The 26,872-nt window shown below is 38.1% G+C and overlaps 2 protein-coding genes across 6 annotated transcripts in view; both read right to left on the bottom strand.

Moving 5' to 3' along the window:
- Positions 1-286: 286 nt before the first annotated feature.
- On the bottom strand, positions 287-8,059 carry PSMG1 (proteasome assembly chaperone 1). 2 transcript variants are annotated; one of them, XM_052673837.1, is made up of 7 exons: positions 7,890-8,059; positions 7,713-7,813; positions 6,198-6,349; positions 5,377-5,439; positions 2,100-2,298; positions 1,385-1,521; positions 287-484 (listed from the first exon to the last, which is right to left on the bottom strand). In XM_052673837.1, the coding sequence occupies exons 1-7, from the start codon at positions 8,006-8,008 to the stop codon at positions 410-412; spliced, it is 846 nt and encodes a 281-aa protein (XP_052529797.1). In that variant the 5' UTR covers positions 8,009-8,059; the 3' UTR covers positions 287-409. The 2 variants fall into 2 exon arrangements, with proteins under 2 accessions (XP_052529797.1, XP_052529798.1); XM_052673838.1 differs by having other exon boundaries at positions 7,745-7,813.
- Positions 8,060-9,726: 1,667 nt separating this feature from the next.
- Positions 9,727-26,872, bottom strand: part of BRWD1 (bromodomain and WD repeat domain containing 1) — a 52,005-nt gene continuing 34,859 nt past the window's right edge. Inside the window, exons 30-41 of one of the 4 annotated variants that reach the window (XM_052673784.1) lie at positions 26,399-26,554; positions 26,071-26,191; positions 24,746-24,871; positions 24,063-24,141; positions 22,817-22,861; positions 21,384-21,527; positions 19,993-20,145; positions 19,541-19,710; positions 17,685-17,923; positions 16,450-16,638; positions 14,845-15,819; positions 9,727-11,664 (exon numbers count right to left, since the gene is read on the bottom strand). In XM_052673784.1, the coding sequence (XP_052529744.1) occupies positions 10,529-11,664; positions 14,845-15,819; positions 16,450-16,638; positions 17,685-17,923; positions 19,541-19,710; positions 19,993-20,145; positions 21,384-21,527; positions 22,817-22,861; positions 24,063-24,141; positions 24,746-24,871; positions 26,071-26,191; positions 26,399-26,554 (3,533 nt within the window). In that variant the 3' untranslated portion in view covers positions 9,727-10,528. The remainder of the gene's footprint in view (positions 11,665-14,844; positions 15,820-16,449; positions 16,639-17,684; positions 17,924-19,540; positions 19,711-19,992; positions 20,146-21,383; positions 21,528-22,816; positions 22,862-24,062; positions 24,142-24,745; positions 24,872-26,070; positions 26,192-26,398; positions 26,555-26,872) is intronic. The other 3 variants (XM_052673786.1, XM_052673787.1, XM_052673788.1) reach the window with 3 other exon arrangements.

Below are 26,872 nucleotides of genomic sequence, written 5' to 3'. Positions count from 1 at the left end.
CATATACATACATAAAAAGATGCACATAATATTTTCTTCACGGCAGGAATCTTTAAGTTAGGTAATATAAGCTGAAGTAGAAAATAGACAAGAATACATTGACCATATTTACTCTTTCGTATATGTGAGGAGTCAATTTGGATATGACAATTCCTTCAGGAAGAAGAAATCGCTTTTCATATCTAAGATATCTTTCCTCACAAAGCTGCTCCTGGAGAAAGTCTTCCATCCCTACAGAAAAAAAAAGTGTGTTTATTGTGATGAACTAGAAAGCAACCAAAATGAATTCAGAAGTAAAAATCAAGTAGAATTTATTCCACTTTTAAAGAAATAACTACAATTTCAAAGTGCCATCTCTGGAAGAAACTGGAATTTAAAACAAGTGTCATCCGTGTTGCAAGTGTCCTCTTTAGATATAGATATTATTGTGAGTTTCACCAGTTGTCAGCAACTTCTTCAAAATCTTTGTGCTTTCGGATACATCCTAGGAAAAGGAAATGACAATCAGCATTAGCTACATCCCTGTTAACAAAATAGAAACAAACCAAAACCCACCAACCCTCGCTATCACCCGTTCCTGTTTTCAATATTATGAGTATCTGTCTGGTAAACATGTTAATTGTAAACAAATATCACCTCAATGAAAGTAGCTAGAAAACTCTCAAAGGCACCAAAAGGAACTTGCAGTTTAACAATGCAATGGATTTTATCAATTTGGCTTTTTCCTCTTTTACAGTGGAGGAAGAGCCTGCATTTTCACTGTTTTTTTCCTTCCATAGATGTAAATGAGTACATTACCATAGAATGGCCTAGGTTGAAAAGGACCACAAAGATCATCGAGTTTCAACCTCCCTGCTATGTGCAGGGTCTCCAAGCAGCAGACCAGGCTGCCCAGAGCCACATCCAGCCGGGCCTTGAATGCCTCCAGGGATGGGGCATCCACAGCCTCCTTGGGCAACCTGTTCCAGTGTAAACCTGTTTTAAGTTTAAACATTTAAGAAAGCTAACTGATAATTTCCATACTTCAAGCTGAAGTAAGTACTTCAATACACGCAAATGCCTTCTATCACTGAAATGGAAGTCCAACTGGCAAAACTGAGGAGGGCGTTGTGCAATGTGAACCGACTATACTTTGATTAAAGTGTTTCAGAAAGCAGCAAAACATTCACCTCAGCATCCCAGAATACCTTGATTTTCTGGGTTAGCGCAAAAACATTGTATCATCTTTATAACTGAGTTAGTAGCTCCAACATTTAAGAAGCTTTCAGATACGGCATAAATCAGTTAGGCTTTACAGGTTAGGTGGGTCATATCACCACCTAAATTCTGGTGAAATAGAAAGACAGACCAAATCTCTCATTAATTTTTAAATATGGAATTTTACCTTGACTAAATTCTTCAGGGACTTAGAAGAAAGCAGAGGTTTGAATGCCTCAATTGTAACCGTGTCCAGTTTGATGATATCAGTGTAGCACTGGTACAGTACTGCAGGAATCTGCCATACTTGACAGTAACTCAGAACTAGATACAAATGAAAACAAAACGTGTTACGTTCAGCAGCGAACAGGCACATGAGAAAATAAACTATCAAAAAGCAGTAATGCACAGTTCCATCTTTTTTGCTGGTAAATATCTTCAAGAGCAATGTTTAATTAACAAACTAAGGCAATGTGAGCTTTTATTGGAATGAAACAAAAATGCAAACTACAGATATTTTTTTTAGAAAAATCATCCAACTTTTAGCTCTTTCCAGATGAGGTTTTCCTCATGGATGCTAACATTAATTTGGTACTCTATACAGAAAAGCCTTACAGAGGTTTCATTACAGCACATGATAAAACCAAATTTAACCTTTACACGAGGCCGATCAGCAGCATCATGAAACCTGTTACCTCTAACAAGCAGAAAGAGCTTATGAACCTCAAACTGGACGTGTTCATATTTTACAAGGCAACATCTAAGATGGTGAATTGTTAGGAATTAATTTCCAAAAAAGCCGATCCGGTCGACAATTCACATCATCAAGTAAAAAGTTAGAATTACAAACGGATTTTCTTCAAAGCAAATTTTATATTGCCACTGTGAGACTGAAAAAATACCAGCAGCAGGAAGATCTCGCACAATGTTTGGTTGCTCCAGCAGTGGACAGCAGACCTCCTCTTTGAATTCTTTCGTCTTCAAGGCTTTCAGAAATGGAGATGGAAGGGTCAGAGTGGATTCCTGAGTTTTATACTCAGCGACAGGGCATGTTGAAAGAATGGTTACTTGTAAGCCTTCCTTCCTTATATGGCCAAAAACCTGTAAGGAAAATTGTGCCGATAAAGGAACGTTTTTCTTCTCACATTAACAATGTTAAAAACACAGACATGAATTTCAATTTGAGTGCAGGCAGCAAAGAGCAGTCTTTGCTTGGAAGGCTAACTAAAATTTGATTCACAATCCCTTGAATGGAAATTCCATGTGGGTTCCTTTCACGACAGAAGTTAAAAAATGAAGAGAACAAAGAGCTAACATATTTACCAAGTGTACTAGTCTTCTTGAGAAGCTTCAGATTTTCAGCACTATCCTTTCACCTGCAAATATATTAAGGCTTACTATTTTTACTAAGGGTGACAGCAGAAGAAAAAACAACTCCAAATAAAAACCAGGTTGCTTGTAACAGCAAGGTAGCTCAGTGGGTTCAGAGACATTACAAATTGAAATTGTGCTCCCCAGATGTTGTTTCTGATTTACGCTGTTCTTAAATTTATGATGACTCATTTTCAAATACTCAGATTTTATTTAATTACGCTCAAGTTGAACAGAGAATTGAGAAAATATTTTTTTCCTGCAGCTTCCCTCAAAGTCAAACAAGCCTAAAATAATATCACGCAAAACATGTATTTGGATCTACTGCACACCATCACAAAACATACTGCACAGCCCTTCACTGTTTTGAAAGAATCTATGTCAAAATGGGAAGTATGAGAAATGTGCACTTTCCCTCTCAACCCTCTCCTCCAGATTTATGATCAGAAAGGAAATAAGGCATTTGGTAAACATTATAGAAGCTTGCCTATTTCTGTACCTAGCACCAATCACAGAAGTGGACCTGATGACTCCTTTACATCAGTGTGCTACCACTGTAATACAAAACTGATGTAACTTTTCAGAAGCACTTATTTTTAAATTAATGGGATGTTTACTGTCCTGGTTTTGTTTGGGATAGAGTTAATTTTCTTCATGGTGGCTGGTATGGTGCTGTGTTTGGATTTAGGATGAAAATAACGTTGATAGCACACTGTTGTTGTAGTTGTTGCTGAGCAGTGCTTACACAGAGCCAAGGACATTTCAGCTCCTCGCACTGCCCAGCCAGCAAGGAGCTGAGGGGGCACAGGGAGCTGGGAGGGGACAGAACCAGGACAGCTGACTCTGGCCTACGTGGACGTCCCATAACATGTGGTGTTATGCTGAACAACAAAACTGGGGGAGCTGGCCAGGGGGACTGCCACTGCTCCAATACTGGCTGGTGGTGAGCTACTACACTGCATTGTGCACCACTTGTTTTGACTGGCTTTGTTGCTACAGTTTGTTTTACTCCTTTCTTTCCTCTTCCCAGTCCCATTTTTATTAAATTGCCTTTATCTCTTACCCACAGTTCTCTGTGCTTTTCAATTTTGTCCCTCATCCCATGGCAGGGTAGGGATGAGCTAATGCCAGTGTGGTGTTTATCTGCCTGCCAGGTGAAATGACAACTGTTCACTCTGCCTGGGAACACTGCTGGTATCAAGAGAAGTTCTGCAAAAGTTCACATCTTTATTTTGTCAGTGATCATTTACTGAGAGCACAAATGAAAAAGTCTGGCTCGTGGAAACTGTGAGAATTTCCAGTTAGTGAGATATACAAAGAATACAGAACAGACCTATAACTCAAGCTAAAAGCAAAAGCATAACAACTTAGCTGTAAATTCTAAATACTCAGTAACACTGACTCAGTTAAAACTGTACACTTCTACTGTTCAAAACCACTCACATTTGAAATAATACATACACAAGCAGCTGGAAAAACAGAAATGGAAAAGACAGTGCAAACCACAAAAATCTTTCTTTTCCCAATTTAAACGAAGTGCAAGAAAGCGTGGAATACAGAAAAACCACAACGCTTAAGATTCCAAGGTTTCTAAAATTTCAAATCAACCACTAATGCCTCACCAGGTCAAATAAACTTATCAACCAGCCATGGAATGACAAGAAAACCAGTTTTCCACAAATGCGGGTCTGAAATCCCTGTAACACTCAACAAAGTTACCCCAGAATTTCATCTCCTTTGCCTTCCCACAACTGTTGTGGTTCTCTTGTACAATTTTCCCCTGCACCCACATAATCCTCCTTACGTGCTGGCTTAGACAGCTGGCAGAGGAGACAAAGCTGCTTGGGGACTGGCTGGGCATCAGTCAGCAGTAGTGAGCAGCTGCTTTGTGCTCCACTTGTTCTGTGTGTGTACACACACATATAGTAACGATGGTGATCATATATAGTATTATTTCTCTCTTCCTTTTTTTAGTGAACAGTTTTGTTTTTTGTTTTTATCTCTACCTGTAAGCTCTCCTTTTTTGCCCCCAGTTCTCTCCACATCTCACCGAGAGCAGGGGGAGCGAGCAGTGTGGTGCTGAGCTGCCCACAGGATTAAACCACAACAACCAAATAAACCACACCTCCCTTGAGGCTAGGATGGGACTGGGACGCATATCCAAAAATCAACAGCCTGAAAATTCCCCCTGGAGTTACTTTACTAAAATCAAAAGGATATTATTTGGGGAGGGGTGAGAATCTGAATGACTAGCAGTACTTGCATCCTTGAATCACAATAAGGCTGCCCATACAGCAATCTGAGTAGATTGACAAACAGGACAGATAATACTTCGGAAGCAGCTTCTTCTAGACTTCCACCTTGTGAAAGAAACAGATCACACCCATTTGTGAAGACATCATCTACCCTGAATTTTTACAATGCTTATCTGGCAGCTGTACAAATTATGTTATAACTTCATTACAGAAGGATTCTCCCAGAGCTGAAATACCAGTTGAAACAAGTCACTGAGAAGATGAACAGGAAAAAGTTTGTAAAACAGGAAAGGACCAAAATTGAAACTCTCCAAAAAAGTAACTGCACAGTGAGTTATGGTAAACATAACTGGCAACATCTAGAAAAGAATTTCACAGAATTCACTAATTCTACATTTGTTGAGTACTTAAGTCACAGCAAAAAAAAAAAAAAAAAGAAAAAAAAAAGCTATTTACAGTACTGTCAGGTATAGAAGAGTAGAGAGAAGAGGCAGATGCACTAACTTGAAGGTCCTAAGATTTCATTGCTCAATATGCTGTCTTGCAGTTATACCTTTTCAAGCCACTGGAACTGCTGATCTTCAGCAACATAGCAACTACACTGGCACAACAAAATCTGACAAAGGAAAAGAAAAAAAAAAATTTTGTTTAATTTGTTTATAGAACACAATAGTAGCTTACAATCACATGTAAAGGTGGTATGACTACAGTCAACAACTTGTTTGGTACTCCTGGGATTCTTCATCTCTGTTTTAGCACAAGTTTTTCATTCGCAGCCTCACATGAAACATTTCACCATGTAGGGGGGACCTCATTGCAGCCTTTCAGTACTAAAGGGAGCCTATAAACAGGAGGGGAATCAACTCTTCAAAAGAGTAGAGAACAGCAGCACAAGGGGAAATGGTTTTAAGTTGAGGAAGGGAAGATCTAGGTTGGATGTCAGGCGGAAGTTCTTCACTATGAGAGTGGTGAGGTGCTGGCACAGGCTGCCCAGAGAGGCTGTGGATGCCCCGTCCCTGGAGGTGTTCAAGGCCAGGTTGAATGGGGCCCTGGGCAGCCTTTCTAGTATTAAATGTGGAGGTTGGTGGCCCTGCATGTGGCAGGGGGGCTGGAGATTCATGATTCTTGAGGTCCCTTCCAACCTGGGCCATTCTGTAATTCTGTAATACCATCTTTGCTTTAAACTCCACAAGCCAGAACTCAAAGTGGTTTTAGTGACCATAAAAACCCTTCATATCTTCTTGTGAGAATAATCCAAAATGCCATAGCTGTAATGTTTTATCCTGTTTGTGCTGGGCAAGGTGGGGATGAAAGGAGCTTGCTCCCTTTTTCAGAATACTAAAATACACAGAAATCCACACATAAGTCACTTACTGTTGGATCTGATATTAATTGATAGAACAAGCAGAAAGAATCTGTTGGGAGGACACTTGTTGCATTGGTTGTCTGGCACCACTCATTCCACAGTTTCACAGCTCCAACTACTTTCCAACATAAGGAATCCAGAATAAAAGACGACAGAAAAGCTGCAAAGAATGCTAATGTTAATTTATAATGAACAAAATCTCTATTCTACAAATAAACAGTTGGAGTGAAATATTTCTTTTCAATATCCTCAAATTAAAATGTACAGTAAAAACATTTTTATTGACAGACATTCAACCAAATCCAGAGAAGACTGTGAGTAATTTTGCTGAATCAAGACATAAAGAACTGTCCTACATATAGGTAGAGATCTCTATCATTAACAACACATATTAAGAACTGCATCACTACAGCCAATTAGGATTCCTTCAGAATATACTAATAACAAGTGCAACTAAATATTTTGTCTCTAGTAGCTCTTGACATATGAGATTCAACAGATTTCTAAGGAAAAAATAACAGAAGTCAGCAAGGCAGAACTTTGGCTCCAGGAAGCAGACACATGAGCATGCAACTTAGTGGCAAAAGAGCTGCTAAATCAAATTACTATAAATCAAAGTAGTTCCTATAAAAGAGCAGACCTAAAATGCATATTTAACTACTTTTAAAGGAAAATCCTCAAGAAAGAAAAAAACAAGTTGAGGAAGTTAACTAGGATAAAGATGACCTAGATGTAGAAAAGACTTAAGATGACTCCATATCCAAAGGGAAACAGCTGTTTAGAAGCTCAAGGCCATGGTATGCATGTATGGGAAGGGGAAAGGCTGTCTCAAGACTTCAATGTGTAACCATCTCAGAGCACTACGAACGAGTATAGGACCAAAGTGTAAGAAGGCGACCGAACAAGAAAGAAGTTATACCAAAAAAAATCCTTGCTCACTGGTAATTAAAAAAATGTGAGGAGGACTCAAAGTCAGAAATTTCTGTATGTAATCCATATTTTGCCAAGAATGTTAAACTAAATGGGAAGGGGGATGATTAGGACCTGGAAAATTTCCAAAATCAGAACAGTTAAGTTTCAGAGAAGCTTCCCATACTCAGGCAGGAAGAGATGACTGACATCCCAGAACTTTAGAAAGAAAAAGGATGAGTGAAATAACACTTGTAATATTAACAAGTGTAACCCACATATCTGGTTCAGTAGTAAAAAGCCATCTGGGCACAGCAGGGATATTTCAGACATTCTGAAATACAAGCAGAAGAGCCATAGATGACTTACGCACAGCTTTATGACTGCACGGCTTTATTTACAAGCACCACACCGAGCTTCGTGCCGTTATCAAAAAGCAGGTTTTGCAAATTAACCAACAATCCAGGTAAGAGCATGACGCACGAGGTTAAACCCAGTTAAACCCGCAGACAAAGCACGTTCCTATTATCGCGCCGCGACCCAACCCAACGTGCTGCTGGCACAAGGACCGTGCTTTGGCCATTCCATCCCCACGCGCTCGGTTTCCCACCTACCGACAGCGTTGTGTCCTACGGCGACGACGAACCTGGAGCACGGCAGGGGTTCCTCGGCAGGGCTCCCGGCGGCTCCCGGCGTCCAGAACGCGGTGATCTCCCTGCCGAGAGAGGCCGGGCTCGCAACTCCCTCCGGGAAGCACGGCGCTGCGCAGCGCTCGCATCCCACACCACTACCTTTTCTGCTGCAGCTCCCTGCGGATCTCCCTATCCTCAGCCGTCTCCTCGGTCTCCTCCTCATCGTCCACGCCGGCCCGGGAAGGAGCGATCACCACCTCTCCGAAGAACGTCGCCATCACCTCGCCGTCACCGCCTCCCGCCTTCCTCTCCCCCGCGGGAGGGCACCGCGCAAGCGCGCCGAGCCGCTCCGCTGCGCCGGTACCATAGAGTTTCTCTCAGCGCCACGACGCTCTAACCGCGCCGACCATAGAGAGCGGGCACGGCGGGAGGACCGGCAGCTCCAGCCCGAGCGTGTGTCCCCAGCCCCCCCTTATCGCCCCGTTTGGTCTGACTAGAGCCACGCCAAGTCAATAGAAGGAACTGCTGTTCCAAGAGAGAACGCGTTCAGTCAGTGAAGAGTAAAATAAATACATTCTTATACGGGTGATAGGAAAAACAAATGAAACAAAAACTCTTTAATTACCTCTCCTCCGGTCTGTCTATAAAACAAGGAGATACACAACAGCATTTGCTTTGCCTATAAAATAAAGCGTTCTGCTCCTTAAACTAGCAGTTCCCTCCCAGGTATGGGAAAGCTGAGGCCAGAGGCTGCTCCCAGCCTTCAGGGCCATCACAAACCCATGGTGTGTGAGCACAGTGTGACAGGGCGGCTGAACGGCAAGAAAGAAAAACATCTTTTTGAGTCTGAATCAGAAATACAAACCTACCAAACTGAGATTTGACTGTTTAATAAAATAGAAATTTAAAAAGGAGTCCTTGTAACAGATTGAACCCAACTACTGAGGGTTGTATTTCACAGAACAGTGACCGTGAGCAGCTGCTGAACAGTTCAATCCACATAGGGGTAACAAATAACCACTTACTGTCTTTAACAAAGCTGCTCAGAAGAGCCAGGTCTCCTCACTGAACACAACCATGTTCCTATTTCGTGTACCAACTTAAAGGAATCAAATAAACATCTTGAGCTTATTAAATTCTAACATTATATTTAAGAATTATAGTCTAAATAAATAAAACTCCTGAGGCAAGTGACAAACTAGCTTATTCTTGGACTTCATACAGAAGTTTTCTACTTTTCTATACTGAGATAACATTCTAGATACCAAAATGTGATAGCCAGTGCACCTTTTGGCAAAATGTCAGCAACAACACTGGAGAAGTGCTTCTCAGTAACTGCTGCCAGCACTTTCATTACTTCACTGCCAGTTGTAAAAGCACTTACTATGTTACTAAATGTGATTATGAATCTGGGCTTTTTTCCCCCAAAGCCTTTCAAGATGCTATTACCTGTCCAGTCTGCTAGAAAACTAACTCATGAGCTTGCTGTTTCAGTTTCAGCTGAGTCACAGCTAACTGCTTTGACTTATCTCCTACTGAACCAGAGAAACCTGAGAAACTGAACCAGCAGAGAGGCAGGAAAGCCACAGCATAGAGTGAGAAAGGAGTAGAGCACCTTGTGTTGGATTGAAGACAGTGATTTGGCAGGGGGCCTAACCAGCTCCAGGGAAAAGAATTTAGAGGTGCTATATGCATTCTCCTGTTTGATGCATAACCAACCAAAAATGTATATACTTTTTTTTTTTTCCCCCCGGACAATTCATCTTCTATGTAATAATTATTTTTTGACAACAGCCACCTCAAACATTTCAAAAATTGGCAGATAAATGGCAGCAATCAAAACCGATACGTTTAATCAGTGCAAAAATCTAACATTGAAGCACTTAAAAGTTTAAATGTGGAAGACCAACAGAGATTTAGCAAAAATGGTCTGGAATGTAAGAACCCTGCACCTCCAACTTCTCACGCATAAAAAAGAAACAACAAACAGAACAAGTGTTTTGTTGGTTTTTCTATTTTATAAAGAAAACACACAAAAACCCTTAGGCCCAAGAGTTCACCTGCATTTCATATTCTTAAGTTTACAGTATAGAAGTCACATTAATGATAGTACTACCTGTCAGTATAAACCCTCTCTTCACCAGCACCAATATGCTTTTTTAAGTGGCAAATACGCTTTTCTCAACTGGTAACTGGTTCTAGTTGTATGTTTTCATTAATGAACGTACAGAACATTTAACATCTGTACTAACAGAAGCTGTAATGCTGTTAACTCAGTGACTGTTCATTACTCGTTTGATGCAATACTAGCATCCGCTGAATTTTTATAGCGTACACTATTATTTATAAGCCTGTTAATATCGTATATGATTTCTTACAGCATTAGAGATGTTTGAAATTTGTTCTCGAATGTTGAATGACCTAGGTAGTATTCCATTGCAGCACCCATAACAATAATACTCAACATACTGCTATTAACCTGTTACGCAGTGTTTTAACTTTTTTTTTTTTTAAACTCTTGTTATATGTAATAAAATACCAGTAAAGACAAAAAAATTGCCCCTATAATGAGGCACATTTTGGCATCTGTGCTAAATGCTGCTACATGGGCAGGCAAGTGCAAGTCAAAATATGAAAAGGAGAAAGTCATGATCTAATCACATTCATAACTTTTTCATAGAAAAATATAAATATATTCCCTGAAATGTAGGACAAGGAAGAGCCAGCATCCAACATGAGTTCTAGTGCTATTACCATTAAAAAAAAAAAAAAAAGTGGGCTGGCTTTTCCTTTTAAGGTTACGTTTCACAAGCTGCATCACCTACACCTCTGTCATCGTCGTCGTCGTCGCAATCGTCGTATCTAACAGTCCGCCTACCCCTGTTTCGAGTTCTTATCGTAGTACGCCGGTTAGCTCTTCTATATTTGGTATATTCCAAATCTTCAGAGTCATTTTCTTGCTTAGGTTTCCGACGTTTCCTTCGCTGGGGTCTTCTGGAACGCTTAGGTAAATTTGAAATTTTTTTTCTAACGATGCCTGTTTTTCTCTTTTTTGTTTCTGTGGCATTACTGTATATACTGTTATCAGTTCCGGAGTCTGAATCGGAAGAACAGTTGAGATTGGCTTTTGAGCTCCCTGCAGCTCCACGTGTTTCCACATTCTTTGATACTGAGCTTTTTTCCTCTACCTTCTTCCCTGCTGCAGATTCTGATGCTTCGTTTAAGTCATTTGATAATTTCAATCTTTTCAAAGGAGCTCTGGATTTTTTCTTCCGTGCTCTTCTGATAGTTTTAGTTTCACGTTTAGCTAACTCAGAGCCCACCTCCTCTTCAGAGTTGCTCATGTGATGGTTGTAGGCTGAAGTTGACTGACCAGAAGTTCTCCACTTTCTCCCATTTTCTACCTTGTGGTTTGTGGAATTCTCCTCTGAAGAGTCAAATGTATTCTTAAGACCTGAATCACTTTCAGTTCTCTTTGTCTGATCGTCATTATCATCATTCTCCTTTTTAGTCACTTCTATCTCCACCTCAGATTCCGTTTTTTCATCTTCAGACTCACTAATGTATTTTCTCTTCGGAGCAGATGACCCAGAACAAAAATCATTTTTTCCATCAGAATCCTGTTCTTTCTCATTTTCAGACATCACACTAACATCTATATCTGAGCTGCTGATCAGTTTTTTCTTGGATGCCGCAGATGCACTGCCATGAAGCTGCCTTCTGTTCTTCTTCACTGTGCAAACACTCTCTGAGCTCGACAGCTCTTCCTTTGTATCACTCATTATCTTAATCTTATTAGCTGCTAGAGTGGCACATCTGCGTGGATTTTTCTTTTTTGTCACATTAGATACCTTTATGTGTTTCCTGTAGTTAATGATAAACGTCCTGCTCCTGAGCACTTTCCCACTTTGTCCAGGCTCCTCAGATGTAGATTCTACAAAACAAAATATTTAAAATTTCCTTTAATAAACAGCTGATTTATTAAACATTAACACTACCACATTTAATGAAATATACAAATGCATGTTTTTATTTAAACCATTATGAGCAATCTACCCTAACATTTTACTAAGGATACAGCCACTCATTTCTGAGCATGTTTTTAACTCTCAGGATTAGTCTTCTGCTTTCATATGATGAAAGGTTGTACAGTAACCTGTAGCATCTCCCTGTAAAAACTGCCTTACAAATTACCAACTTAGCCAACAGCCTTTCTTGTACTCCTACTTCCATCATTAAAGCTATAACTTCTATTACTGCTTTTACTTGATCATTCAAAATGAATCATAAATTTTAGACTTTATTCTTACAAAAATATTATAGATTATACAGCCAGAAGTCCAGGGTGAATATCACTAGTTTACACCAGGGAAGTGTTATATTGTATTGGCCTATTACCTCTTGGTAATAGAAATAACAATCAATTTTGCCACAGCTTGAGCCCAGTGCCTTGATGATTCTCTACCTGTACTCCCTGCAGACAGATTGAAAAATCATGGCAGCTTTTCTTATCTTACTTCACAGAAAGGTAGGCCACTAAATATTTTTCAAGTTAACATTTAAAGACAAGGAGGTTTAAAGTGATTTTTTTTTTTTTTTTTTTTTTTTTTTTTTTTTTTAAATGGAGGGATGAAGAAAGCTTGTCTTGCTAATGCTATTTCAACTACTGAGTCTAAAGGCCTAGCATCTTTCGAGAATGACAGCTATTCAGAGACTGCCTGAGACAAACTCCAGTGAGGTTCAGTGCCTGGCTCCTTCTGGCCAGACTACTGTGTTCAGCATTGTTACAAATCATTCAGGCTCCTTCCTCAGTATACCACCTGTGAAGTTAAGATAGGACAACATTTTTCCTCAACTCTGTAAAGAAAAAAATGCCATGAAGATGTACTCTAAGAGACTAGACAAAAAACAGCTCTACCATGACAAATTGTTTATGTTTTTTTAAACGTTTCAGCAGCTAATTCATGAGACTGAATGAAAGACTGAAGGACAGTAACATCACATTTTGCACAAGATAGACTTTATGTAACACACTACCAGACTATTAAACTTGTACAACCTGTACTTTGTACACAATCTCAAATTGGCAGTAAATTTGCATAAAGCTTTATTTTATTTTACTTAAAGCATCTTACTAGAATTAAAATCCACTCTGGAGTAACTGCAACATTCCCATACATCACAGTAATAAAAGACACAAGTTTACTGCAACTACATTAGAGTATCATGCATTAAATGCTGCAAAGGTACAGATTGTACAGACAGGGAGGATCAAATAAAGAGCTCCATTAGCCACAAATTAAGATCTACAAGAAAACATTTACAAGACAGACACCAAGATATAAAGATCTCATCCATCCAGTTTACTGTTGTGACAAGCAGTCCTGTAGTACATGCTATCAAACTTTAAAAGTGGGAGTCCAGGCAGCAATACTGGATAGGAATATCACACACACAGTCTCTTATGCACAGCCAAATATCCAAATGAATTTATGTTCTATAAATACTAAAGTATTTAAATAAAAGCATGTGTGTACTCCAACAGTATACAAATAACAGCTTCTACAAGTACAAACCTGCTAAGTTTCTTATTTACAAGTAACAGCCTCTTCAAGAGAGAGTAATACATGTGCCTGTTGGTAAACCACAGTAAACTAGGCTGTGCTAATAACATGCCTGCTACACCCCTTAACAGCTGAGGAGCAAAATGAGCTAGAGAACATCTGCCAACATAGAAAATAGCTATGTGACTACCTGTGGTGGTATGCCAAATTAGAGAGTAGAAAAACTGAAGTATCAAATACATGTTTTAGTGTAAATGTTCACAGCTATTAATCAGTTCTATTAATCAATTCATATTGATTAATAGACAACTAACAGTTCAACAGAACCACATGGGAACCACTAACTCCACAAGTAAAGAAAACTGAATACCCAAAAGCTACTTATTATCAAGAGCATTGCACAGGACAATGATATACTCCTCATTCACATAAAAGCAGGTCTCCAATTCAGTCCTACATCTTTAACTGCCTTGGCTCTGTATATATCAGGTCTTTCTCTTGATTTTTAAAACATGCTCTCCAAAATCACATCCAAACCTGAAACATTGGTAATCCAAAAATCTGGGAAAAGCCAGTCTAAGCTTTAGAACATTATCATCACAGCATCAAAATGCATCTCTACTTTGAAAAGCATGCTACGTATCACTGACAATAAAAGCACAGAATGGCCTGGGTTGGAAGGGACCTCAAGAATCATGACTCTCCAGCCCCCCTGCCACATGCAGGGCAACCAGCCTCCCCATTTAATACTAAACCAGGCTGCCCAGGGCCCCATCCAGCCTGGCCTTGAACACCTACAGGGACAGGGCATCCACAACCTCTCTGGCAGCCTGTGCCAGCACCTCACCACTCCCTCTGTAACGAACTAAAGAAAATCCAAAAGACAAATCAAGTTAAAGATTCCAGTATATGCCATGGAAATAAAAATAATTCAGACGTTATCAAATTCATTTTGAAAGACTACAAAATTACTTGAAAATAAATCTGCTTTAGCACAGAAATTCTGAACACAAAAAGGCAATAATCAAAAGAAAGAACTATCACTTCATACAGAAACTCATAGATTATCATTATTGAAATTCTTAAAACAAGGAGCAGACTGACCAAAGTGAACAAATTCCTCCTTTTGAGATACCTTGAACTTCACACAAGACCATTCATATATATTCCCTAATATATATGCATAGAGAAGGAAGTGCTGATTAAATATGAAACAGTAGTAACTTAATGACTTTTTCATAGACAAATGTAAACCCTGAATTGCTCAAAAACTTCCAGCATTCATCACTAATTCTAAATACTGAAAAACTGCCACTGCGAAACAAATAATTTCCTCAGTGCTGTTTTGGTGACCTCCCAGTTCCACAGTCAGCATCACCACGTCTTCCAGTTCACCTGCTGATTTCTAGTTCTTGTTTTAGAACAGGGAACACTATACACTTCATAGAGTCCAAATCTCTCCATTCATTACCCATACTAAAATCTACCTAGTCAGTACATGAGGTTAAGATGCATTAACTCAAAATTAAAAATAATTTTTTTTTTTTTACCTTTTCTAAAGATCTTTGTTTTTCCTTTTCTCTTCCTCTTTTTTGTTTTTGAAGAAGCGTCAAAATAATTACTGTGATTAGAATTTGTTTCAGATTCTGTATCAGAAGAGTCATTGAAATCAGCACCAGGTCCAGAATTAGGGCTCGCTGTAATTCTACATGGCACCAAGGTTTCTGAAACAACACTTCTTCCATCCTGTCTGTCCTCTGTTTCAGATTCTCCTGTGTCCTCCAAATCACTTAAGACTTTTGCTTTTTTTATAGGTGCAACAAGGTGCAGACCAAACAATTTTCTGGCATTCCACCTATCTGATTCAGAACACGCTTCATCCTCGGAGTTGCTCACAACAAACTTATTTGCAGGCACTGACTGCTCAGCTTTCTGATTGCTCCCATCCTCCGAATTATGGCTTTTGGAGTCGTCCTCTGAAAAGCCTTGTGTAGGACTCCTCGTTTCAGGAGACGCAGAAAGAGCTGTCCCTCGTAACTGCCTATGGCCATTGCTTTGCCAGGTTTTCTGTTTCATCTGCGTATCTGTCTCAGAATCTGAACTTTCATTTTCAGATTCACTAACGAATTTTCTTCGTACAGCAGATGAAGTAGGTAGAGAAGGAACTTTCCTCTTGCTGAGCTGCTCTTCCGGTTCTTTTTCACTTTCAGACTTCAAACCTGCCTCATCCTCAGACCCCTCCAGTAACATTCGCCTGGCTGCAGCTGAGGCATTTCGGTGAGGCAGTTTTCTATTTTTGCATCCAATACCAATACTTTCTGAGCTTGAAACCTCTTCCTCTACATCACTCATTAGTCTTAACTTAGTAGCAGCCACAGTAGCACTTCTGCGTGGGATTTTCCTATGTCTCCCTGTACTATTACTCAGAGTCTCGGATGTCATCACTGAAGTATTTTCAAAATCACTTTCATACAACCTTTTCCTGACAGCTTTTCTTGTATTCCCATTCTCCTGGGGAAGTGTACCTGTGAAGCAGAAGAGGGATTAAAGTCTTATGTTCAAGAGTAGTCGCTTTTTCAGCTTTCAAATCTGGAACAGGTTCAATCCACAGACATGACAAACAGAGCACATCCCCCTACTAGTAGGTAGATGATTTTGTTATCTGGCAAGAAAAAGAATCGCAGAATCACATAATGGCCTGGGTTGAAAAGGACCTTAAAGACCAACTAGTTTCAACCCCCCTGCCATGGGCAGTCACCAACCTCTAAGACCAGGATGCCCAGAGCCATGTCCAACCTTTATATCATGAATTTTGGATTCACTCCAGTTTTCTGAAAACTGCTTTATAGTTTTAGTGCTTCTACTTTAAGAAACAAAGCACTTCAAGAGAAGCTCTCTCAGTAAACTCTTGGCTTCAGCCCTCCCTACCCTAAGTACTGGAAAAAAAAAAAAGGGAAATATTCAGAAAGCAGCATTTTGAGAGCAAAAGATCTACTAGCAATCGAACAAATTATATTACAACACACAACAGTTAAAAAATACTAATTACAATTAGTTTTCTATGGATGTACATGTATATATATACACACACACACACACACACACACACACACCTGGCTCATGGGCCGTCCAGAAGACAATTACTCCAATCTTACCTATTTGTTTTCTTTGAGCAGCTTGATTTCTGGTTACCCTACAACTGATGTTCTTTCTTCTACATACACCATTGTGTAGTGGAGGTGACACAAGAGCCACAGAGCTTTCTTTGCTCTCTTCTGAGCTCTCTTCTGTAGAGGATGAAGAGGATGTAGATGAAGCTAAAGAACCTTCTACTTCACTTTCTGCTAAAAAAACAAATCCTTGATTAGAATATTGAACAGTTAGTTTTAACTTAGGAAGTGCGTTTTGCTCATGCAGGAAATCTTATTTCCTCACAATTTTATCTAACAATACGCTTTCTCTCATGTCTTAATCTCTAGCACATAGGAAATGGTAGTTCCACAAAATATACAGTTCCACATTCATGAGGTGTCTGGTAATCAGTTTAAGTGGACATGTTTAAGTTTCAAATAAAATAGCAACTATGTTATCTGAAAAGAATATTCTCTCTCTATCTGAGAGAAGCACCTTAAAATTGAAATATTTGCCAAATCTCTTTTACCAGGATTAGTATCCTTGCTCTCTGAAAGAAACTGAAGTTTCACCAATGTAAAGTTTAGGGAGGAAAAAAAAAAAAAAAAAGAGGAAAGATTTTATGACTCTGGAAACTTAATCTAATATACATAGGTGTATAACCTTTATTTTATATCAAATGCACCACGTTTTCTTCTGAAGAGGCATTCATACACCACAACCACTTTTCTATAACAGCAGCTTGAAATGAAGAATTCTAGTACAGTATTTGATTTAAGAGCATCAAGTCATAAAGGTTTGTATGTCAACTTACCAGTCCTACTCACTCAGCTTTGCTTTCAATCTCCATACAAAGCTGTAGTAAAGTACTGTCTGTTTGACTGCAAAATAGATACATAATGCAGCCAAGGCAGCTCTGTATCAAAGTAAACTATGGGAGCAATAGATTCCTTCTTAGGAATACATTTTTTTCATTAATGAAATTAATCAACTGCATTCTATGAGATTTTACAGCAGAATATTCTTCAGTACACAGAACTTTTTATTAGTAAGTAAAAATACACAGAAATCTGTACTGCCCGAAATGCAAAGTGCATAAGAAAGTTGTCTGAAGTTTTTGCATTGTTCAAGTTTACATTTTTAATTCAGAATACAGTTGGCAAATAGAGCAATTATAAAGGGAAAAGAAACATTAGTAGGCAATGTGTAGATAAGACAAAGATGAAAACCCTCATTTGGAACAGATTTCATTGATTACCTGATGACAACGTTGAACGGTTTGTTAGTGTTGTAGATCTAGCTTTTCCATTCCTTTCAAAGGATGTCAGGCATGCAGAATCAGAGGACTCTCCAGATGAACTACGGTTGTAATTGCTAGCATTTGTCTTATGGCTTGCAACACAGGCTGCTCTGCTTGAGGTAGGTTGACTAAAAGAATCTTCCTGTTCAGATTCAATTTTTGCCTGAGACTTTAATGGTTTCTGCTTGATATTTCTACTGAAAAGGGAAAGGAGTAGAAGCAACATAGCTTGTAAAACTACTAAAAAAAGCCACAGACAGTTAAGTATTTTAAAAGTAATTTTCTCTGAAAGCTTAATTAACCATAAACCATGTGATTTTATATTTACAGAAGGCTAGTTTTGTAATCTAATATGGTTTGGGACAGTTTTAATTTTGATGAAGTATTAACTGTGTTTATTAATATAACAGCCTATGCTCCTAATGAAGTTAAACAAGAAAAGACATTATCTCTAAAAAAAAAAAAAAGTAACACTAAATACCTTCTATACCTATGTCATCCTATTGTTGCAATCTGTTGGTAAACAACAGCCTCAACCTCTGCTGAACTCAGTCTCTTGTTAGCTGCACATAAATCCCCAAAGTACATGATATGCATACTATTATTCCATTATAAATTGAGTTCCAGGAACGTGATGAAACAGCATCTTTCAAGAGTTTATTGTCTAAAATGCATGTTTGGAGAGCAGCTCACCAATTACATTCTTCCTTAAAATGCATTCTAGAGTGCTACACTCAGTCCTATTTGATCACAGTAAATTCACAATGTTCTAGATGGGAAAGGGCACACATTACACATAAGCAATGCAGAGGCTACCAGGCAAAAGAATATAGCTTATTTTTACATTCAGAACTACTCTTTTGTCAGTTTGTTGCTTACAACCCAAAGTTTTCAGATATTTTAGAGACCTATGAGACACATATGCTCTCCTGCATAATAGTTTAACAACAAACACTCTCCAAGAATTCCCAAAGATTCAGTCTTGCAAAGCACCACTGAACTGTAAACAAGTCACATACAGGCTCTTCAGAGAGGAAAAACAGTGGTGTTTCAAAGGAAGATTCCTGCCTACTGCTGTGTATTTGTAACATTATTAAACTGTTTTGCTAGAAAACACTGAGAGCTCAAGAAAAATGCCAAGCAAAACTTCAAGTTCATCCTCAGATATGCTTACAGTGTAATCCAACATTTATGCACAGAAGAATAAAGACAACTATGTCAGAAGGGTATTCTTCTAATTTTATTCTTAAAACTGTATTACTGTCCCCTTCACTATCAGATAAGTAAGGCCAGAGAGAGTGGGAGAAAACCATATGCTCAATTCCAACAATCTACACATTTGTTTTTGTATTTTGTATTATGTTTCACTTAATCCCATATGCTGATTAACAATACAAGAGTAAATCATATCAACCGGAAAAGAGCAGATTGCTACAGCAATTAAAAAAAAAACATCTAAGTTCCATAGGATTAAATTGCTTGTGCATATAGTAAGATAATATATATGCAGCAAGAACATGTTTTATTATTCTAGTCAGATTATCTAGTCAGATTAAAAGTTCATTTTCTCACTGAATTATTTAGAATTAAGCATAAACAAAAAAAAAAATCCCTGTTCTATACTTCAATCCCTTCCCCATTCCACAGGCAACTTTACACTACCACAGAACTCCCTTTAAGCACGTTTATCTTACTCTGCAAGAGAAGTAATTCCAACAATTATTACTAGAGTTAGCTAGCTAGCCACTTCATAAAACAATTGTTCTGTTCTGACTAAATATGACAGTGAATGCAGTCAGTTCATAATTTGTTACCTGGGCGTTTTGGTAGGATGCTGCACTGAGCTTTGACTCTGAATTCTTCTAGCGTATCTCTGGTTTCTTCGTATCTTTTCATTCTGCTTCTGACCATTTTTGAAATCTGAAACAATTCTCCTTATTTTCTCTTCAAATAGTGCTGACAATCTCAAGGTCATACTATAAATCTGAGGAAGAAGTTTATGTTAGTAACAGAACCTTTCACCCAAGACTAACATCTCTAAAATCAGAAATCATACAGGAAAAAAAAAGAAATGTTTTGTACGATGTACTATAGTGCTATGTAAGACATCAGCAGAGATACAAATGTTTTGTTGCACTTCTCACCATTACCACTTACCACCATCATTAACCAGAAATTTTACTGAAATATTGAAAAATAAAAATTTCTCCAAGATAACACCAAACTGGATTATGAGAAGTGTAAAACTCCCAACAGTAACATCTACCTTTGATTTTTTGTTTGGAGTATAAGACTTTGCATTACTAAATATTAGTCTTATATCTTTGCACAGTTCCATTGGAGTGTCATAATTTCCAGCTTCCAGAGTTTCTTTCACTGTACCAAAGTCCATTGGAGTGTCTATAATATGTCTGTAGTCCTAGATAAAGCATAAAAAAAAGCAGTTCAAGAAGTTGTTAGAGGAAAAAACAATCATCTTGAATTTTATCTATAGAATTCAACAGGAACTAAGATCATCTTAACCACTGGCTCAAGAAACAAGTACTTACCACAGCAGAAAGCTGAGCTTCTGCTGAAACTACTTGATTTAAAGCCTCCACTTCGTTACGTCTTATAACGTATATTTTCAAGATAATCTTCAGAATTTGTTAAATATCGTGATGTGATACAACACCACATACTTGCACATACATTTCTTCAGTTTCTTTTCTCCCAATTTACCTCAATAGCATCTATTTTGTAACAATAACATGTCAGGCAACTGTATTACTGCTAATCAAAATGAGAAAAAAAAGACTGTAATATATCTGCCTGTAATCCTTTCACTAATGCCCTTTACAATGAGAAACTGATCTTGTTTAAATTTAAAACAAGAAACTGAACTCCACAATTGTCTTTTTCTCTTCTAAATGAGGAGTTTTAAAGACTTCCAAAATATTTTCAATACCTGAAATGAGACCCAAACTTAAGATGTGAAGATGGTACGAAAAAAAGTTGCATAATTGTTAAAACATTTATATGTCTTTTCCCCCCATAGGAGCTTGTTCTCTTTTTTCCTAAAAACCAAATAAAGATCTCGAAACCAATACTGCTACATAAGGTTTTCAGCAACAAAATAATTTACTGATGTGGAAGAGGGACCACTAGAGCATTAAGATGCTCTAAGACACATCAGCAGAAAATACAAAACAGATTGGATAGAATCCATACTTCAGATGCACACGTGAACCAAGACCTATGATGCTTCCAGTCTAGACAGAACAAAGAGAAGACGGATTCCCAAAACATGCAGATGACAGCAAAGGCAATATTGCCAACAGAGACAACGGGGTAGCAAGAAAACAATGCAACAAGTAAGGAGTTCACACTGACTGATCTGTTTGCCTATTTTAGTTTCATCCTTCATGTTAACATTACATGCAAAACAGGAAACTCATTTAAAGTATCAAGGTGTTCGTAGACACAGCGCCACTGCTCCACAATTGTTCTGTGCTGTGTTTATATTTTGGTATATCTCATCTCGATGAAGATAAGCATCAATGGTTGAGAATTGAAACCAAAAAAAGAACAAGTCCAAGAGAAACGTGGAGGTTTTATTGTACCAAACGCTAAAAGAAAGAAACAATTTTATCTTATAAGGTTAACAGAACAACTTACAGGATACTGGTCCAAATCAACTGGCTGCCTAAAAGGTTCAGAATCTTCACACTGGAAAATTAAATTCACAAGCTCCATGCACTGTTTTTTCCAGCAGTTTTCATCATAGCCATTTTTCATGCTTTTTCCTCTTTTCCCCCGTCCCTTGAAAAAAAGCCAGGAAAAAACATTATTGAAAAGCTGCCTGAAAAACTGCACAGAAAACTTCTAACTGGAATTATTTCAGAATCACAGCATCAATCACAGAATCACAGAGGTTGGAAGAAATCTCTGGAGATCACCTAGTTCAACCCCCTGCTAAAGCAGGTTCCCTGCAGTAGGTTGCACAGGAAAGCAACCAGGTGGGTTTGAAATATCTTCAGAGAAGGATAGATATTCCACCACCTCTCTGGCCAGCCTGTTCCAGTGCTCTGTCATCCTTACAGTAAAGAAGTTCTTCCTCGTGTTAGTATGGCATTTCCTGTATTCCTGTTTCTGCATGTTGCTCCTTGCTCTACTGCTGCACACCACTGAAAAGAGTTTGCCCCCATCAACTTAACTACCATATTATAGATAGTTGTAAGCATTGATAAGTTCCTATCTCAATCTTCTCTTCTGTAGGCTGAAGAGTCCCAGGTCTCAGCCTGGAGCATCCCCCTCACAAGGAACTGCTCCTAATTATCTTTGTGGCCCTCCACTGGACTTCCTCTAGGATATCCCTGTCTGGGAATCCCAGAACAGGACACAGCACTCCACACCCGGCCTCAACCAGGGCAGAGCAGAGAGGGAGGATCACCTCCCCTCATCTGCTGGCCATGCTCTTGTTTTTAAAACATGCCCCAGGATACCATTGGCCTTCCAGGCCACAAAGGCACACTGCATCACAAAAACGCGCTTCTAAACCACATGCAAAAATGCACTTCCAGGTATTGTATTGTTAACAAACCAACTAGCAGCTTTCTTTCCCTAATGTTTATTAATAAACTGACAAATCATATTTTTTTTTTGCCTTTCAAGTTGTTGTCTTGAGGTGGGTTTTTTTTTTAGTACCAAAAAGTACACAAAAATATCTCCTTATCAATCTTCCAAAGGAAGAAATCTGAATAATATCTGCTGTTAAAATGCTTTGGGTTTTTTTTTTCTGAGCATCTCAGCTGATGAATATTTTCACTTCAGTATCAGCCAGATAATTGAAAGCTGTCATACTGAACAGCATTGATATCAAAATTATGAGAAAGATTCTCTTTGACTATTATGTGGAACAAGTATAGGTGTGTTAAAACAGCAATGAACTATTTATGAAAAGCATTTATTTCTTTTTACTGTCAGGGAAAAAAATAATATGTTTGTTACAAAACAAAGTATCAGTCCCACAGTATTTCAATACAGCCTGTTAAACAATTTTTCCCAGCAAACTTTAATTGGGTATATATGGGAAAGGTTAGCCAACTCACTTTTCTTCTTCTATATGATGTTCTTGGACGGCATTTTTCATCATCCTACACAAAAATAAAGGTTATTTATTTTTTTCCATAAATAATTATGTAATTCTGTGCTCAAATTATTATTAGACCTTATATCATGGTTGAAATAGACTTTTAATCTTACTTTTCTTCAGTTGGACAAGAAATGAGCATATCAAGAACACAGCACAGTGTGTTATGGAAAGTAAGATTCTATTGACATCCCACCACTGGAGGCTCCTACTTGAACTCCTGTCCATAGTATACAGGAAAAACACCAAATAGAAATTGCAACTGGAAGATACCCACCAACTTTGAGAACTTCAATGACAGAATATCAAACAGTAAATCAACTGACAAACATTACAACTTCCTGCATTTTGCTTGTCCTGAATTTGTGGCAAAGAAATCTTTCTGATCAAGTTACGCCTGGTAAAAAGAAAAGCTTTATAACGCGAAAGCACTAAGATGACACTGAAGTAGCCAGACAGCTCAATGTAATGCCTTTCCTACAATATTAACCTCCAAGAGAAAGGAGTCACTCTGCAACTTTTTGAAGCCTTGCTGAATTAGAAATTAAAATGCAAAAAAGATCAGATTGGGCTGTTTGGGGTATGCTGTCAGTAAACATGCAACACTGAACACAAGAACTGTTCTGCATTGAATGCTAGCTGTAGTTTTAAGGTAAATACGTTTCATTGAATCTTCATAGAAGCACATAATGCTAATGTATGATTCATAGTTGCGTGCACAGGAATTCAGTGTTTACCAACCTTCAGCATTTACTACTGCCTAAGTGACAGTTTTAGCTTTAGAAATAACCAAGGATACAGATAATTAAAAATACAAGGAAAGACAGCTATTCATACACTCTTGAAATATTTATATTACATTACTACATATTAACATGCTTTAAAAACATCACAAAAACACAGAATTGTTCTATTTAATGGCCACAGTCCTAGCACAAAGTTTCTTGTTATACTTCTGAACAAGTACAAACAATTCATGTTCTCAATTAAAGCATATCCCCACATCATCCCTCACTTCCCTGATATATTCAGTCATCTCTCAGCTGTGCAAATGTACATATACAAGATACACATACAAGGATCTCTATTTAAAAAAAAAAAGAAAAAAAAACACCAAGCAATTTTGCCATGAATACTTGAAGGGGAGTGCTATTTTCTTACCACTGCAGATGCATTACTGCAATTACTCGTATGAAAAAGCTTACCAGATCATCAGCATCAAGACAATCTTGTTCATCATCTGTTGTGCTACACAGGTCAAAAATGTTTGTACAGTCTTGATCGCTGTAATGCAATTAAATCTCTTGTTACTATAATATCAAACACAGCTACCACTTCCTAGAAAGACAAACCCGGGCACAACCAAAAGCTACAAAACTGGAAGCAAGTAACAACAATCTGAAATAATAAACACCATAAGGTGTTTTTTTTTTAATCACTAAAGTAATGTTAAATATGGAAATCTGCTGCATTTTAGAACTAGTGAGCCAAGTAGGGTGAAATTAGCATTAGGAATTTGATCTACTGAAATTAGACTGCCTACACCAACTTCAAAATAAACCTCCCAACTGAACTCAAGTCAGGCACACTGCAACAAGAATTTCTGCATGGGCTTACATTACTGACTGATCTACTTTCAAGTCAAGTGACATCTTCGTACTGTACACACCAGTAAAAAAATCAAATCTCTATATCAACATACATTCCAGTATTTTCCAGGTAATAAAACACTCGTGAAGAATTACATATCTGTCCTGCAGTGCACTGAAAAAGATTAATAAATCAAAAGAACTAAATTCTTAATAAAGGTATCTTAAAGGTGTTTACATTCCCCCACAATTTTAGAGCACAAGCATTCAAGCACTATGTAAGGTAAAATACCACTCACTTGATAAACTTCAAGAGCTGCGTAGTGATCTTCTTTGCAGCTCTAGCAATAGCACTCCCAGGTTCATTGAAGGTCCTGGCATTGCTTTCAATGTACCTTACTTCCCAAACCAATGCAGAGATTCTCCTTAAAATTAAACAACATTGCACCTTTAATAATAAGCTGAAAAACTACAAATACTTTCTCATTAATTATCTGTCCTAATGTGGATAAACATCTCTTACTCTAATATTCATGACACCTGTCTTCAGGTTTTCACTCAAAGCGTGTTCACATATACCACACAGAAGCAATTCACAGAAGTAATTCAAGGAAGCAAAATCAACAGTGCACATCTTTGTTAAGTCATTTTCCTATTTGTTATTGACAAGAAATTCGCAGCAAGTTTGCAAAGTTCTGTAAAGGTTTGGTTTCTTTTTTAAAATTAATTCAACTAGCCTATTAAATGCCAGCATTTAATACCACTGAATTATGAAATTCCATTGAACTAATGGAACTGAGGATCACAAATTCCAAGGATTCTTTAAAAATCCATGCATTTTTAAAAGGCTATCTTGACCACCTCTGTGGAAAACTCCTGTCAAATGGTGTAAATTGCGTACTATATTATTAAATAAAAACAAGAATAAAAACAAGACACAAGCAACAGGAAAAAAAAAAAAGACAAGAAGTCTGGTCTAAACACATTTTTAAGTGTACCTCAGCCATGATGTCTGCAAAATACCTTGCTCTGAGACCAACTCACCAGTCATACATCCCCTCTCTCTGTAAAGAAGAGATTTGTAGAAACCGCTACAAACTAACATTACAGAAGTGAGCTAACACAATTACACAGCTTTTTGTGATTAAGTTTATAATGAACTATAGAATATGAAAGCCATACTCCAGGTTTTCAGTTCCTCATCTCAGAATTTCAAACCATTCCCCAAGCCATCATTTCAGTCTCACTGAGGAAGAAAACAAGTACTGACATCTCTTCATTTTATTTACAGACATGCTGAGCACAAAGCCAGATGATCAACATCCTTAAATTTCTGTTAGTATGGATATGCTGCACATCAGAACTTATCAACCCCACACTTGAGTATGTCAGCATTCACTCTGGAAACTGTATCAATATAGGCTGAAATCAATTTCCTTAAGAACTAAAAGAACTAAAAAGAACGTTAAAAATTAACATTGCTACAAAACACATAACTAATTTGGGTACTAGACTGCTGGTTTTCAAAATGTTTATTAAAAAAGAACCAAAAAAACGTTTAGATCTTCTCACAGTGTACAAACGTAAGGCCGTGCTCCATCTTGTTTCTGCTGCTGGTACTAACCTGTAAAATCGATTGGCCAGTCTTGTTCGAATAGTGTTCAGGTCTGTTGGGTAAGCAATGACGGTACAGTACTTGGGATATGTACACAGGTCAACTGGACCAGCAAAAGCTGCTGAAATGTCTGTTAAGAAACAGCAAAGTTAACGGCACTATTTACAGACGTTTGTGTGTGAAAACTGAACCAGCCATTTAATTGGTTTGTAAAACCACCCTCGATAAAACCAATGATGTACCAAAACATAAATAGTCGAGCACAAATACAGTGGGAGAACTGCCTGTAAATCTAACTCCAGGAGCAAACTACCTAAAAGTGAGAGGACATTCTCACCAAGAGTCAGAAGTTGGTCGATACCGCAGATAATCCGCTCACAAGCTTCATCGCGGGATCGCATCCCCCACTCCCCTTCCTCGGGCTTGTACAGTAGCTTCTCCATTTCTTCAAAAGTCACAGAAACACTAGCTCCTAATTCTTCAGGCTGATCAACTGAAGAGTGATAACAAAAAGGAAAGTGTGAGTAGTGAGAACACAAAAGAGAAATTGTTAAATATTTAAAACCATACGAGTATTTAGTAAGCGTATCTGAGAAAAACATACTTTGCCTTGAGTTTGATACTAAAAGCATGGGGAAAATACATAAAACAGCCAAAAGGTGTCCTTTATTCCCCTTTTCTGCAATTCTGAATTTCCAGGTCTTCATTTATTCTCTTGATTTAAGCACCAGTCTAAAAAGACGACCTCACTCAGAAGAGTTACTTGCACACTTTCATTTTAAATGTGCGGTTCAGACTTCATAGGATCCTA

Source organism: Tympanuchus pallidicinctus, unplaced genomic scaffold (assembly GCF_026119805.1).
Source record: "Tympanuchus pallidicinctus isolate F22 unplaced genomic scaffold, pur_lepc_1.0 scaffold14, whole genome shotgun sequence".
Lineage (NCBI taxonomy): Eukaryota > Metazoa > Chordata > Aves > Galliformes > Phasianidae > Tympanuchus > Tympanuchus pallidicinctus.
The sequence above is the reverse complement of the archived record's forward strand: the minus strand, read 5'-3'. Positions and strand labels throughout refer to the sequence as shown.